The sequence below is a fragment of the Bubalus bubalis genome, chromosome 6, assembly GCF_019923935.1.
Source record: "Bubalus bubalis isolate 160015118507 breed Murrah chromosome 6, NDDB_SH_1, whole genome shotgun sequence".
NCBI classification, from domain to species: Eukaryota; Metazoa; Chordata; class Mammalia; order Artiodactyla; family Bovidae; genus Bubalus; species Bubalus bubalis.
Window position 1 is genome coordinate 59,568,033 of NC_059162.1, and position 15,472 is coordinate 59,583,504.

The window sequence follows — 15,472 nt, forward strand, 5'->3', positions numbered from 1 at the left end:
TATGATATTAGAAAACTACACTTATCCAAACCTAGCTTGAGAGAGAAAGAAATGGCTAAGGGGATGTGCAAGAAGCAGCAAAATGTATTGCTCAGTTTATAATTCTCTCAATTACATTATAAAATTAGAAAAGTGAACTGAATGCTTAGACGACTGCAGACTTCATTGACAGGGAAATGGGAACTCTGTGTTTTCCTACAGAGCTGGTCTGGTGGTGATCACATGTACCCTGATTTGCTTCCTCATGGTCAAAGCCCTTTGAGAACCATCCCTGCAGTGCTGGCCCAGCCTGGACAATGGAATCAGGAATCACCCAGACAACTGGGAGCGATCCCCTGCTCTTCTCTCCATCTCTCCAGTACCAACACTGGATCTGAGTGAGGGAATTCACATTTGGGGGGCATCAAAGTTGGGCCTGCACCTACCCTAGGCACTGTGCCCTCACCCTTTAACTCTCACAATACCACCCTAGGCACTGAGAGCCTGGTATTACAGATGTGAAAACATGACTCAGAGAGTCAATAACAACTTGCCTGGGATCACACAGAATTATAAGAAGCAGGATTGAAGTCCAAACCCTGTGTTCTTTCCATTCGACTTTGCTCAGCACCCAGCAAGCAAATTGGAGGAGGCTTAATTAACAGCTCAGGTGGCGCAGAGGCCAGTGGCAGACAGAAGTGTGTCTCTCTGCCAGATTCGCCCCTCCTTTTCCTCTTTTTTCTGTGTTCTGCTTTCTGAGATGCAGATGGAGATGAGACTTGGACCTCCTCTCTATAGCTGCACCCATGTCTCTGTCTCAGAGCTTCGGTTTTCCTCTTGCAGGAAGGAATCATTAGCTTGTCACTTCCATACTTCCCTTCTCCACCCTCTCAGTTTCCCGGGGGCTGGGGTGACCTGGAGCATCACTGATCCCTCACTGCTCTCTATGCCTTTCCTTTTCAGTCCCTTCTGCTTGTTGTGGGGAAGGGAGGCAATCATGTTCATTGTGTATTTCTCTAGACTGAGTTACCTGTTCCTGAAATGCACTAGCTTGCTCCTCAAATCCTGCCATTCGGAAGTAATTGACGACATCCATCACGGCCCAGTCTGCAGGATCCGGTGGCCTCCCGTTCTCCATGGAACTGCAAAATAAAATACCAATCAGGACGGCTATCAGGGCAGAGCATGCTCACGACCGTGTGTGGCCAGGTCCCCACTCGGTCTCCCGGGGGCAGGCCTGGGTCAGCTCACTGCAACCGGGGGCCCAGACCTCACAGTACATGCTTCAGGACCAGAATCATTCTTGTGTTTCTTGGGTTCAGAAGATCATTGCTCTCACTGGCCCAGTCACTGCTTTCTCTATAAACCTTTAATATAAAGTATTCCCTCATGTATTTTTTTTTAATTTAGAGATATTCGGAGTGGTCCAGTGACTTCTGGCAGCCCACAATATGATATTCACACTCCTGAACTAAGAATACCAGACCTTCTACAATAAGGCCCCAACACATCACCACTTTCCCCACCCCCATCCCCATCCAGAGCTAAAGCCATTCCCCAACAGCCATGCCCTTCACGTGCTGTTCCAGCCACTGAAGGCCCCCCTCAGCTGTCTCTGAAAAAATCCTATCCTTCCTACTGGATCAAATGCCACAGTCCCTGTGAGGCATTTTCTGCTCCACCTGAAAGTGTATTAGTTATAACCGCCTCTGAGTTCCAGACCTCCATTCTAACTCCTATCAGAGCACTTTCCACATTGTATTATACTCTGCTTATTAGACAGTCTCTAGACTTTCTACTAAAGTGGGAGATGTGGGCTGAAGATGTACATTTGGGTCTGGACCAGTTCTCACTTTATTATTCCTTGCATCAACCAAGTTGTTAGGAATTCACTCAGTGTTCAGGCAACTAGATATTGATCAAGCATTTGTTTGAGAGGGTATCTGGGTAACCTCACTGGATTTGGCGAGGAGAGGAGGAAAGGTGGAATAGAGAAAGAGTGGACCTGCAGTTACTGTGTCTCTGCTTATTTCCGTGTTTCAAGAGTACTTGTTTGGATTTCTCTATGCCTTGTCCACGGTGATTCTTCTAGAGTATACATCCTATCACATTGTCCCCTGCTTCCAAACTTTCAAAGGCTTCCCATTGCCCTTTGGATAAATTCCAAATAGCTTCACCTGGCTCAGGGGTCCTTCAGGACCAAGCCCCCTCCTAGTCCTCCATCTGGGAATACATTTGGTGAGTAAAACAGAATAGTCCTTACTTTGTGAGCACACAGCACAGGGGGAGTAGACACTGACTCACAATCATACAACTAAATGCATAGTCATGCAATGTAGCTAAGGATGGGTACTGTGTACTATGGCAGTGGGAGGGCCTATGAGAAGCTTTCTTGTGGAAGTTTCTTTTCAGGTAAGGTCTAGAGAGCAGCCAGAAAGTTAACCATATGAAGAAGTCAGGTAAAGATGATTTCAGGCTCTCTGACAGGAATACATACAGAGAGCCATGCTGGTCTTGGATGTCACATTGAGGATTCTGAATTTTTGTCTAGGAGCAATGAGATTTGTTAAATGGTCTGAGGTAATGGGCGTGACCTGATCTGACTCACATTTCTGGAAAAAGAGTATTGGAGAGGAGTCAGAGAAGACAGGACCAAGTAAGAGCTCATGGTGACTGAGACTATGGTAGAAAAGGAGAGAAACATGTGGATTTAAAAAGTATTTAACCAACAGAATCAGCAACAGCTAGTGGTGGAGTAGTGCATGCATAGATTCAAGGGATTAGATCTGATAGACAGAGTGCCTCAAGAACTATGGACAGAGGTTCATAACACTGTACAGGAAGCAGTGATCAAAACCATCCCCAAGAAAAAGAAATGCAAAGAGGCACAATGGTTGTCTGAGGAGGCCTTACAAATAGCTGAGAAAAGAAGAGAAGCAAAAAGCAAGGGAGAAAGGGAAAGATATACACAATGAATGCAGAGTTCCAGAGAAAGGCAAGGAGAGATAAGAAGGCCTTCTTCAATTAACAATGCAAAGAAACAGAGGAAAACAATTGAATGGGAAAGACTAGAGATTTCTTCAAGAAAATTAGAAATAGCAAGGGAAATTTTCATGCAAAGATGGGCACAATAAAGGACAGAAACGGTATGGACCTAACAGAAGCAGAAGAGGTGGCAAGAATACACAGAAGAACTACACAAAAAAGAATTTTTAATGACCCAGATAGCCACAATGGTGTGATTCCTCACCTAGAGCCAGACATCCTGGAGTGCAAAGTCAAGTGGGCCTCAGGAAGCATCACTATGAACAAAGTTAGAAGAGGTGATGGAATTCCATCTGTGCTATTTCAAATCCTAAAAGGTGATGCTGTTAAGGTACTACACTCAAAATCCCAGCAAATTTGGAAAACTCAGCAGTGGCCACAGGAATGGAAAAGGTCAGTTTACATTCCAATACCAAAGAAAGGCAAGGCAAAGAATGTTCAAACTACTACACAATTGCACTCGTTTCACATGCTAGCAAGGGCATGCTCAAAATCCTCCAAGGTAGGCTTCAACAGTACATGAACCAAGAACTTCCAGATGTCCAAGCTGGATTTAGAAAAGGCAGAGGAACCAGAGATCAAATTGCCAACATCCATTGGATTATAGAAAAAGCAAGAGAATTCCAGAAAACATCTACTTCTGCTTTGTAGAACTTCCAGAGGTTCAAGGTGGATTTAGAAAAGGCAGAGGAACCAGAGATCAAATTGCCAACATCCGTTGGATCATAGAAAAAGCAAGAGAGCTCTAGAAAACATTTACTTTTCCTTCACTGACTATGTTAAAGCCTTTGACTGTATGTATCACAACAAACTGGAAAACCCTTAAAGAGATGGGAATACCAGACTACCTTACCTGTCTCCTGTGAAACCTGTATGCAGGTCAAGAAGCAATAGCTAGAACTGGATATGGAACAACCAACTGGTTCCAAATTGGGAAAGGAGTACATCAATGGCTGTATATTGTCACCCTGCTTATTTAACTTATATGCAGAGTACCTCATGTGAAATGCTGGGCTGGATGAAGCACAAGCTGGAATCAAGATTGCTGGGAGAACTGTCAATAACCTCAGATATGTAGATGATATAACTGTTATGGCAGAAAGCGAAGAGGAACTAAAGAACCTCTAGATGAAGGTAAAAGAGGAGAGTGAAAAAGCTGGCTTAAAATTCAACATTCAAAAAATTAAGATTATGGCATCTGGTCCTGTTACTTCATGGCAAAAGACGGGCAAATGATGGAAACACTGACAAACTTTATTTTCATGGGCTCCAAAATTACTGCAGATGGTGACTACAGCCATGAAATTAAAAGATGCTTGCTCTTTGGAAGAAAAACTATGACAAACCTAGACAACATGTTAAAAAGCAGACATATTACTTTGCCTACAAAGGTCTGTCTAGTCAAGGCTATGGTTTTTCCAGTAGTCAAATATGGATGTGAGTGTTGGACCATAAATAAGGCTGAGAGCTGAAGAATTGATGCCTTCAAACTGTGGTGTTGAAGAAGCCTCTTGAGAGTTCCTTGGACAGCAAGGAGATCCAACCAGTCCATCCTATAGGAGATCAGTCCTGGGTGTTCACTGGAAGGGCTGATGTTGAAGCTGAAGTTCCAATACTTTGACAACCTGATCTGAAAAGCTGACTCACTGGAAAAGACCCTGTTGCTGGGAAAGAGAGAAGGCAGGAGGAGAAGGGGATGACAGAGGACAAGGTGGTTGGATGCATCATCGACTCAACGGACATGAGTTGGGCAGACTCCGGGAGATGGTGAAGCACAGGGAAGCCTGGCATGCTGCAGTCCATTAGATCGCAGAATCAGACAGGACTGAGCAAGTGAACAACGACAAAGTACCTGCACGCTCAGTTGCTTCAGTTGTGTCCAACTCTTTGCAACCGTGTGAACAGTAGCCTGCTGGGCTCCTGAGTCCATGGGATTCTCCAGGCAAGAATACTGGAGTGAGTTGCCATGTCCTCCTCCAGGGGATCTTCCCAACCTAAGGACTGAACCCATGTCTACTATGTCTACCTGCATTGGCAGGCTGGTTCTTTACCATGAGGACCACCTGAGAAGCCCAGTGGTGGACTAAACATGAGAACTAAGGAGATGAAAGTGTCCTGTAACTGGATGGATGGTGGTAACTTCACTTAGACCACACCCCCAGGTTTAGCTGGACACACTGAGTGTGGGGTACCATCGACATCCAAGTTGAGATTTAATTCGGAATATGGGTCTGGAGCTCAAAGCAGACAAGTGGGCTAGAGGTACACAGTGGGGAGTCAGAGTGTTCAGATGGCATTTGAAACCTTGGGAGGGGACAAGGAGAGAACTGGGTCCAAGAACTAAGCTTGGAAACATTCAACATTCAGTGCAAATTGAAAAGATTCATGTTACTTTCAATGGAAATAAAATTGCCCAGAGTTTGTGCATTTCTGAAAGTCTTCGAATATCTAGAAGTCAAGGGCTGAGCTGTACCTCTGCTTCACCCTCAGAATAATGCCTTGCTCATAGTAGAAACTTAAAATATTTGATTAAAAAAATCTAGATACATGGTGTAGATGATCTTATTTGCAAAACAGAAATAGAGACACATGTATAAAACAAAGGCATGGACACCAAGGCTGTAAGTGGGGCGTGGGATGATTTGGGAGATAAAGACTGACATGTATACACTACTGATACTATGTATAAAGTAGATAACTAATGGGAACCTACTGTGTAGCTCATCAAATGCTACTTAGTGCTCTGTGGTGATCTAAATGGGAAGGGAATCCAAAAAAGGGGATACATGTATATGTATGGCTGATTCACTTTGCTGTACAGTAGAAATTAATACATTGTAAAGCAATTATACTCCAGTAAAAAGTAATTAAAACGACAACAACAACAACAAAATTCTCTCCTAAAGAAAAAGGAGTCACTAGTCAATGGCTCCTGCTACTGCTGCTAAGTCATTTCAGTTGTGGCCAACTCTGTGTGACCCCAAAGATGGCAGCCCACCAGGCTCCCCTGTCCCTGGGATTCTCCAGGCAAGAGCACTGGAGTGGGTTGCCTTTTCCTTCTCCAATGCATGAAAGTTAAAAGTGAAAGTGAAGTCACTCAATCGTGTCCGACTCTTAGCGACCCCATGGACTGTAGCCCACCAGGCTCCTCCGTCCATGGGATTTGCCCGGCAAGAGTACTGGAGTGGGGTGCCATTGCCTTCTCCGTAATCAATGGCACGTGTGATCAATTACTTATTAACACAACACTTAATTTAAAAACAGAATCAATGCTTACTAATTAGAGGTACGGTCCCTTTGGGGCATCGAGATTGTAAATCTGTCAGTACTGCCCTTGTGTGCACACACTCATGTACTTGCTCACTCACACATGCCACATGTCCCTCACCTCACCCTGATTCCCCACCCCCACCCCCACAACGCTTTCCTACCATTTAGGCAAAACACATGGGGAAAAACTATTTTTCATCCTAACATTCTTAACATGTTAGGGTGTTAACATGTATTTTCAAATTAAAGCTAAATGGGTTTAAAAAAAATACCATGCTGGGATTTTCCATCATCCTATCAGCATAAGCAGTCATGAGCTGACATTGAGGACTCTTTTCTAGGTACCATTTACCTTCCCTCTCTTACTTAAGATAGGCTTGAAAAAATGTTTGGAAAGGAGTTCATTGTTCTAAAACATTTTTTACGTTTTTTAATCAGCTCACTTCTAGCAGTAAGCACAGTGACCCATCCAATACACTCTTAAGTGCCCCCAGAAAACATCTGAATTCACTACCCCTGTGGCTGACTTCAATTAGCTGCCTTTATTCATTAAGAACAGCTATCAAAATGTGATAACAAAATATCAGTTCAGTTCTGTCACTGAGTCGTGTCCCATTCTTTGCGACCCCATGGACTACAGCACGACAGACTTCCTTGTCCATCACCAACTCCCATAGCCTACTCAAACTTATGTCCATCGCTTTGGTGATGCCACCCAACCATCTCATCCTCTGGTGTCCCCTTCTCCTCCTGCCCTCAATCTTTTGCAGCATCAGGGTCTTTTTCAATGAGTCAGTTCTTCGCATCAGGTGGCCAAAGTACTAGAGTTTCAGCTTCAGCATCAGTCCTTCCAAAGAATATTCAGGGTTGATTTCCTTTAAGACTGACTGGTGGAATTCCCTGCAGTCCAAGGGATTCTCAAGAATCTTCTCCAACACCACAGTTCAAAAGCATCAATCCTTCGGAGCTCAGCTTTCTTTATGGTCCAATTCTCATATCCATACATGACTACTGGAAAAACCACAGCTTTGACTAGATGGACCTTTGTTGGTAAAGTAATGTCTCTGCTTTTTAATGTGCTGTCTAGGTAGGTCATAGTTTTTCTTCTAAGGAGTAAATGTCTTTTAATTTCATGGCTGTAGTCACCATCTGCAGTGATTTTGGAGCCCAAGAAAATAGTCTGTTACTGTTTCCATTGTTTCCCCATCTATTTGGCATGAAGTGTTGGGGCCAGATGTCATGATCTTAGTTTTCTGAATGTTGAACTTCAAGCCAACTTTTTCACCCTCCTTTTTCACTTTCATCAAGAGGCCCTTTAGTTCTTCTTCGCTTTCTGACAGAAGGGTGGTGTCATCTGCATATCTGAGGTTATTGATATTTCTCCCAGCAATCTTGATTCCAGCTTGTGCTTCATCCAGCCCAGCATTTCACATGATGTACTCTGCATGTAAGTTAAATAAGCAGGGTGACAATATACAACCTTGATGTACTCCTTTCCCAATTTGGAACTAGTCTGTTGTTCTATGTCCCATTCTAACTGTTGCTTCTTGACCTGCATACAGATTTCTCAAGAGGCAGGTCAGGTGGCATGATATTCCTATTTCTTAAAGAATTATCTACAGTTTTTTTGTGATCCACACAATCAAAGGCTTTGGCATAGTCAATAAAAACAGAAGTAGATGGTTTTCTGGAACTCCCTTGCTTTTGTGATGATCCAATAGATGTTGCCAATTTGATCTCTGGTTCCTCGCCTTTTCTAAGTCTAGCTTGAATATCTGCAAGTTCACGGTTCACTGACTGTTGAAGCCTGGCTTGGAGATTTTTGAGCATTACTTTCCTAGTGTGTGAGATGAGTTCAATTGTGAGGTAGTTTGAGCATTCCTTGGCATTGCTTTTCTTTGGGATTGGAATGAAAACTGACCTTTTCCAGTCCTGTGGCCACTGCTGAGTTTTCCAGATTTGCTGGCATATTGAGTGCAGCACTTTCACAGAATCATCTTTTAGGATTTGAAATAGCTCAACTGGAATTCCATCACCTCCACTAGTTTTGTTTGTAATGATGCTTCCTAAGGCCCACTTGACTTCACATTCCAGGATGTTGGCTCTAGGTGAGTGATCACACCATTGTAGTTATCTGGGTCATGAAGACTTTGTTTTGCATAGTTCTTCTGTGTATTCTTGCCACCTCATCTTAATACCTTCTGCTTCTGGTAGGTCCATACCATTTTTGTCATTTAGTGTGCTCACCTTTGCATGAAATGTTCCCTTAGTGTCTCTAATTTTCTTGAAGAGATCTCTAGTCTTTCCCATTCTGTTGTTTTCCTCTATTTCTTTGCATTGATTGCTGAGGAAGGCTTTCTTCTCTCTCCTTGCTATTCTTTGGAACTCTGCATTCAAATGGGTATATCTTCCCTTTTCTCCTTTGCCTTTACCTTCTCTTTTCTCAGCTATTTGTAAGGCCTCCTCAGACAACCATTTTGCCTTTTTGCATTTCTTTTTCTTAGGGATGGTCTTGATCACTGCCTCCTGTACAATGTCATGAACCTCCGTCCATAGTTCTTCAGAGCTAATGCCTTGAATCTATTTGTCACTTCCACTGTATCATCGTAAGGGATTTGATTTAGGTCATATCTGAATGGTCTAGTGGTTTTCCCTACTTTCTTCAATTTAAGTCTGAATTTGTCAATAAGGAGTTCATGATCAGAGCCACAGTCAGCTCCTGGTCTTGTTTTTGCTGACTGTATAGAGCTTCTACATCTATACATACAAATATTATATATATATATTATATATATATAATATACATAATATATATACATACAAAGTATGCTACATTGTAATTTTAGGATGGGAGCCTTTCCTGATTCTTATTCTGCTGGGATATGACATCATCACTTCCTCAGTTCTGAAATATTCTTGAGTACTAGCATCATAGCAGAGAACAAAGGCTTTGCATAAGTGCTGGCAGCCTACCATGAAGAGCAAGAGTAATGAGGAAAGTCTCCTACTTAGGGCGAGGGGATCCTTACAGAAGAATCTAGGGGAACGTCTGATCCACCTAAGTTACAGCTGATTAGCTCAAAAGACAAAGTAACATAAAAATCACAATGTTAGATCACACACATCCTGAAAGTAGAAACTGTCTCCATCTCTGCATCTCTCCAGCACCCAGCACTGGTTGGACTGGAATGTACAGTTGATACACAGCAAAGATCTGTTACATTAATGGACTAACAACCAGAGTGTACTTACAGTCTACAATAGGCTTTTCACTTATTACCTATTGTCAGTCTTCTAGCTCCTTGTAAACTGGCTACTGTGACCTGATTTTCAGGAAACTAAGGCTCAGAAAGGTTAAGAACTCACCGCAAATCACATAGTATATAAAACCAGGATTGAATTCCATACATGTTTGTCTTCATATTGATTCTTTTTCCAGCCCATACTTACTGATACAATAAATGTTTACTAAAAGCCTACTGTCCTCTCAGTGCTGTGCTTAGAGACAGGTTACGAGGATAGGCACGCATATCCTTCACGGAGCCGGCACTCTGGTAAGGGGAAGCAGACATGTAAACAGTGTACTCTAAGTGTTAGAATTGGGGGAATGAACTGGTGCTTCTGAGGATGCATGCACCGGAGGGCCTGGAGAATGCTGCTTGACTAGGATACTTGAAAATTTTTAATGCAATTCTGAAAGGCATCACTTGCTTCAAACACACACTCAGGTCCTCCCTGAGAGGAGAATTGTCTGCAGAATTGTCCAGTGGTTTCAGCAACAGTATTAAGAAGAAACCTGGAGGTGGTCCAAGGCCTATGATGGTGGGGGTTCAGGAGGCCAGAGTGCCAAGGCCAGAAAAAATGATGAGAACATTTCAGAGGATGGATTTAAGCGTCACCTTTCCCCACTGGGAAAGCCATATGTTTCCTCAAGGACTGTTATTTGTGGCCAAACTCAGATGCTTTGTTTCCTTTTAAATGGGCCATTCTCTTCAAATCTTTTCTTATAACAAACATGTCCATGTCAAACTCCAGGAGGAATTTAAATGGTGCTGTTTGAAACAGCTCCCAGATGGTGGTTCCCTTTGTGGCTGCTAATTTTGCTAATGAAATGAGATGGCAGATATAACAGTTCCATTATCATTTGGTATTTATTATTATTGTCACAGCAAAATATTTCCTAGAATATAATGTAAATATAAAGATGATAAATTCATGAATATTTTTCCAGGCATGGAGACTTTGAAAATATATATATGCATTTTTGCCTTATTATAAAAAGACTAGCAAGAAATGAACAGCAGAATTTGTCTCCAGTCCCATCACTTATTCAAATCAATGTTCCCATTTAACACTGTCTCCTTTCAGTCCCTGTGCATATGATTGGGAACATCATGTATGGATAAGAATTATATCATGCATGAATACTTCACACTGGGAACTGATTATCCCTTAATTAAACAATCACCTCACTTTTAGAGAGAGCTAAAGAGACACAACCGTGAGGACAGAAATGCAATAAATAACAAATTTGGCAGATACATGCAGATTATGACCTTATGGTGAATGTTTTCATGTTGGCACATGATAATTTGAAGTGCTAGCAGCAAAAGTGCCCATTGCCCTTTAATTTTATTAGTGGAAACAGGTGAAAAATATTCGAAACTCTTTCTTGGGATTTAGTGTGTATATTTTACGATAGTTATGCTTTTATGGATTCTGAAGGTTGATAAGACCAGAAGGAAACTCTGGATAAATACAGCCCATATGGGATTTCAAAACCCTCTTATACCTATTAGTTGCATTTCAACTTTAAAGTTCAGAGCAAAAGTTACTTTCTACTAGTTAATATATTACGGTGACATTTATTTATCATGCTACTCCTTTTATAAAGCTAATTCTCAATGTTACTTGTGTTTCCACTCATAAATACACTTGAACTTTGTACTATTTTGATCTTGATAACTTACTTTTCAAATTATATTAACCTACTCTTTGGTCATATCTTAAAACAGCCTTTGGCTAAAAGCAATATAAATTTGATCACAATAAATCAACATTGATCTCTTGGCCTATGGACATAGCTAAGGATGAAGTAACCAAATGAGCTTTCAGTTTATCTCCATTTTTTTTTTCTCCCTCTCCCTTCATCCTAACAAGTAGGTATCTGGCTTAAAGACAGCCAGACAAAGAGAAAGGATGATTCAAAATTTCCTGACAGGACATTTTTCATTTTTTAATATCCAGCTATGTAAGAGTTGACTGCATTTCACTGCCACATACTCAAGCAACAAAAGTACTGAAAGAGCAAATAGCTCTTCTGTATATTTGGCACTCAGGGATTTAATTCAAACATAACTTTCCAGGCTTCTTTCCCATTCCAAGTTTGTACTGAAATCCAACCAGTCAACATCCTGGACCTTCCCATATCCACAGCTTTGGTTATGCTACTCAAAGCCCTGTTTGTTCAGCTTTTAAGGGTTAGAACTCTACTTATTTAAAATAGATACTGGTTAAATGTCTCCTTCCTAATAAACCCAATCAATCTTTTATTCCCATCATCAATTAAGTTTCACCAGCTCACGACGAGTCTGGCACTTAATAAGGCTTGGGAACTTGCAGTCTAGTGAAAAGGAAAATTTCAAGTCAGCTGCATGATGAAGAACAGTTTTAACATGTTCCCTGCCTTATTACAAAGAGCAGTTAAGGAAGAAGAGGAATGGAGGGAGGGAGGGCAGTGTGAGTCAGGCTGTGTTAGGCGTGTGGAGCCCTGAATCCAGAGCAACACCAGGATCAGGTCCCAGGAACAGGGAGGTCAGTCTTCCTGCATCATTTCTTTCCTAAGAGACATCTTCCCTCAGGCTCATGCGTTTCCTCTGAAATCACATGGCACTCTGTCCTTGGCATTCCTCTGCTAGGAATGTCTCCCAAACACCCCACTTCATTTTTCTGAAAACAAATCTGCCTTTTCCCCCACCTGTTCTCAACTTCCTAGTACAAATAAAGACCTCTGACCTGGTGAAAATAAAGACATTCCTCTCAAGAGGATTCCATGCATTTTTGTATTTTATTTGCTATCAGATACAATTCACACCTACATTCACACTACACATAAACATAGGAATGTTTCATACTCCCGTAATAATATTAAAGACAACTGCATACAGACGGCCTGCAGAGCTCCCCCTCCCTGCTCTGAGCCAGGCACAGTGGTCACTACTCCAAAGGACTGACTGTGGCTTTAATGCTTTAACAAACTCGATTTTCCTTCGTAGGAATATCAGTAGCACACCAGAATCTATGTAGAAAACAGCAACCCTTTAAGCTACTAATGTATAGAAGATATACAATGCATGTTTGTGAATTCTGCTGACTTTGATAGGAACTCCTTGTTGTTATCACATTTAAAATATGATGATATGATTAGCTGACTCTAAGTTTTGCTCATCTTACTCTTTTGAAATGTATATTTCCTTAAGGTAGCTATTTACAATGGACAAATGGTAAATTGAACAGATTCAATCCTTAACCCAAGTTGTCATTTATTTAAGGGAATAACCAAACATAACCAAACTTTTATCATAAGACAATATGTTAAGACTGAATTGTGTCCACCTGACCCCCAAAATTCCTATGCTGAAGTCCTAACCCTCAGTGTGGGCTAGGGCTTTTCGGAGATAGGGCAATTAAGGTTAAATGTGGTCATGAGGGTGGGCTAACAGAAGCAGAAGAAATTAAGAAGAGGTGGCAAGAATACACAGAAGAACTACACAAAAAAGATCTTCATGACCAAGATAATCATGATGGTATGATCACTCACCTAGAGCCAGACATCCTAGAATGTGATGTCAAGTGGGCCTTAGAAAGCATCACTATGAACAAAGCTAGTGGAGGTGATGGAATTCCAGTTGAGCTATTTCAAATCCTGAAAGATGATGCTGTGAAAGTGCTGCACTCAATATGCCAGCAAATTTGGAAAACTCAGCAGTGGCCACAGGACTGGAAAAGGTCAGTTTGCATCCCAACCCAAGGAAAGGCAATGCCAAAGAATGCTCAAACTACCACTCAATTGCGTTCATCTCACACGCTAGCAAAGTAATGCTCAAAATTCTCCAAGCCAGGCTTCAGCAATACGTGAACCGTGAACTTCCTGAAGTTCAAGCTGGTTTTAGAAAAGGCAGAGGAAGCAAAGCTCAAATTGCCAACATCCGCTGGATCATCAAAAAAGCAAGAGAGTTCCAGAAAAACATCTATTTCTGCTTTATTGACTATGCCAAAGCCTTTGACTGTGTGGATCACAAGAAACTGTGGACAATTCTGAAAGAGATGGGAATACCAGAGCACATGACCTGCCTCTTGAGAAACCTGTATGCAGGTCAGGAAGCAACAGTTAGATCTGGACATGGAACAACAGACTGGTTCCAAATAGGAAAAGGAGTACGTCAAGGCTGTACATTGTCACCCTGATTATTTAACTTATATGCAGAGTACATCATGAGAAACGCTGGGCTGGAAGAAGCACAAGCTGGAATCAAGATTGCCGGGAGAAATATCAATAACCTCAGATATGCAGATGACACCACCCTTATGGCAGAAAGTGAAGAGGAACTCAAAAGCCTCTTGATGAAAGTGAAAGAGGAGAGTGAAAAAGTTGGCTTAAAGCTCAACATTGAGAAAACGAAGATCATGGCATCTGGTCCCATCACTTCATGGGAAATAGATGGGGAAACAGTGGAAAGAGTGTCACAGTTTATTTTTTGGGGCTCCAAAATCACTGCAGATGGTGACTGCAGCCATGAAATTAAAAGACACTTACTCCTCAGAAGAAAAGTTATGACCAACCTAGATAGCATATTGAAAAGCAGAGACATTACTTTGCCAACAAAGGTCCGTCTGGTCAAGGCTATGGTTTTTCCAGTGGTCATGTATGGATGTGAGAGTTGGACTGTGAAGAAAGCTGAGTGTCGAAGAATTGATGCTTTTGAACTGTGGTGTTGGAGAAGACTCTTGAGAGTCCCTTGGACTGCAAGGAGATCCAACCAGTTCATTCTGAAGGAGGTCAGCTCTGGGTGTTCTTTGGAAGGAATGATGCTAAAGCTGAAAGTCCAGTACTTTGGCCACCTCATGCGAAGAGTTGACTCATTGGAAGAGACTCTGATGCTGGGAGGGATTGGGGCAGAAGGAAAAGGGGACAGTAGAGGATGAGATGGCTGGATGGCATCACCGACTTGATGGACGTGAGTTTGAGTGAACTCTGGGAGTTGGTGATGGACAGGGAGGCCTGCCATGCTGTGATTCATGGGGTCACAAAGAATCAGACACGACTGAGTGACTGAACTGAACTGAAGAAAAATAGAACTACCAATTACAAGTATCACTATCAACTACCATATATTCTCTGATTCAAGAATCCATACATATAGCATTCTGACTTATCCTACCAAATATATCCACAGAAGGGTTACGACATCAGATTCTGATTAGAAAGGTCATGTTGCATGTTTGAATTAGTGGCTCACTTTCCCCCTCTCCTCTTCACTCCCCCCCTCTCCTTTCTCTTTCTCTTTTCTTCTTCTTTCTTTTTTTCTCCTTCCCTCTCTCCCTCCCTCCCTTTCTTCCTTTCTTTCTAACAAACTATCTGTTAAGAAGTATTTGGTATTTAGCCACTTAAATGTCTTGGGAGCTTTATTTTATTCTCCCATGTGTTTAGTAGAGTGGAATCTTACATTGAGATCACTCCCTGTTCCAGACTGCTGTTCCCTGGAAAGACCAGCATGCCAGGAACCCTCACTCAAGCAGGTAGACTCAAGCAGTATTGTGGTGGGGTCTGGGAAAGGTGGATGAAACCGAACATCCAGGAACTACCTAGCAAGCTGGTTGCAATCTCCTCCTTGCTTTCAAAGAACACACATCTAAGGACTGCTGATTATTTACTTGACAACACAAAAGGACAGGAATACGAGTAAATGAACAAAAGCTGAAGCCAGTGATCAGATGCACAATTACTTCTAACAGCTTCCTCTTCCTCCTTCCCTAAGGAACCTGGCAGGACTTCCAGGCAAATAAATAAATATCCTGTGAAGTTATTTATTTAACCCTAGATGTGACTGATTCCCTTAGAATTAGATGCCTGACTGATATGTGGGCTGCTATACACATAAACATTGTTGCATTTTTT

General features: G+C 42.0%; 1 protein-coding gene across 2 annotated transcripts in view; it reads right to left on the reverse strand.

Moving 5' to 3' along the window:
- The window catches only part of SAMD13 (sterile alpha motif domain containing 13), a 53,489-nt gene that overhangs the window by 20,090 nt on the left and 17,927 nt on the right, over window positions 1-15,472 (reverse strand). For both annotated transcript variants that reach the window (XM_006070871.3, XM_006070872.3), the window contains exon 3: window positions 1,010-1,121. In XM_006070871.3, coding sequence (XP_006070933.1) covers window positions 1,010-1,121 — 112 coding nt within the window. The remainder of the gene's footprint in view (window positions 1-1,009; window positions 1,122-15,472) is intronic.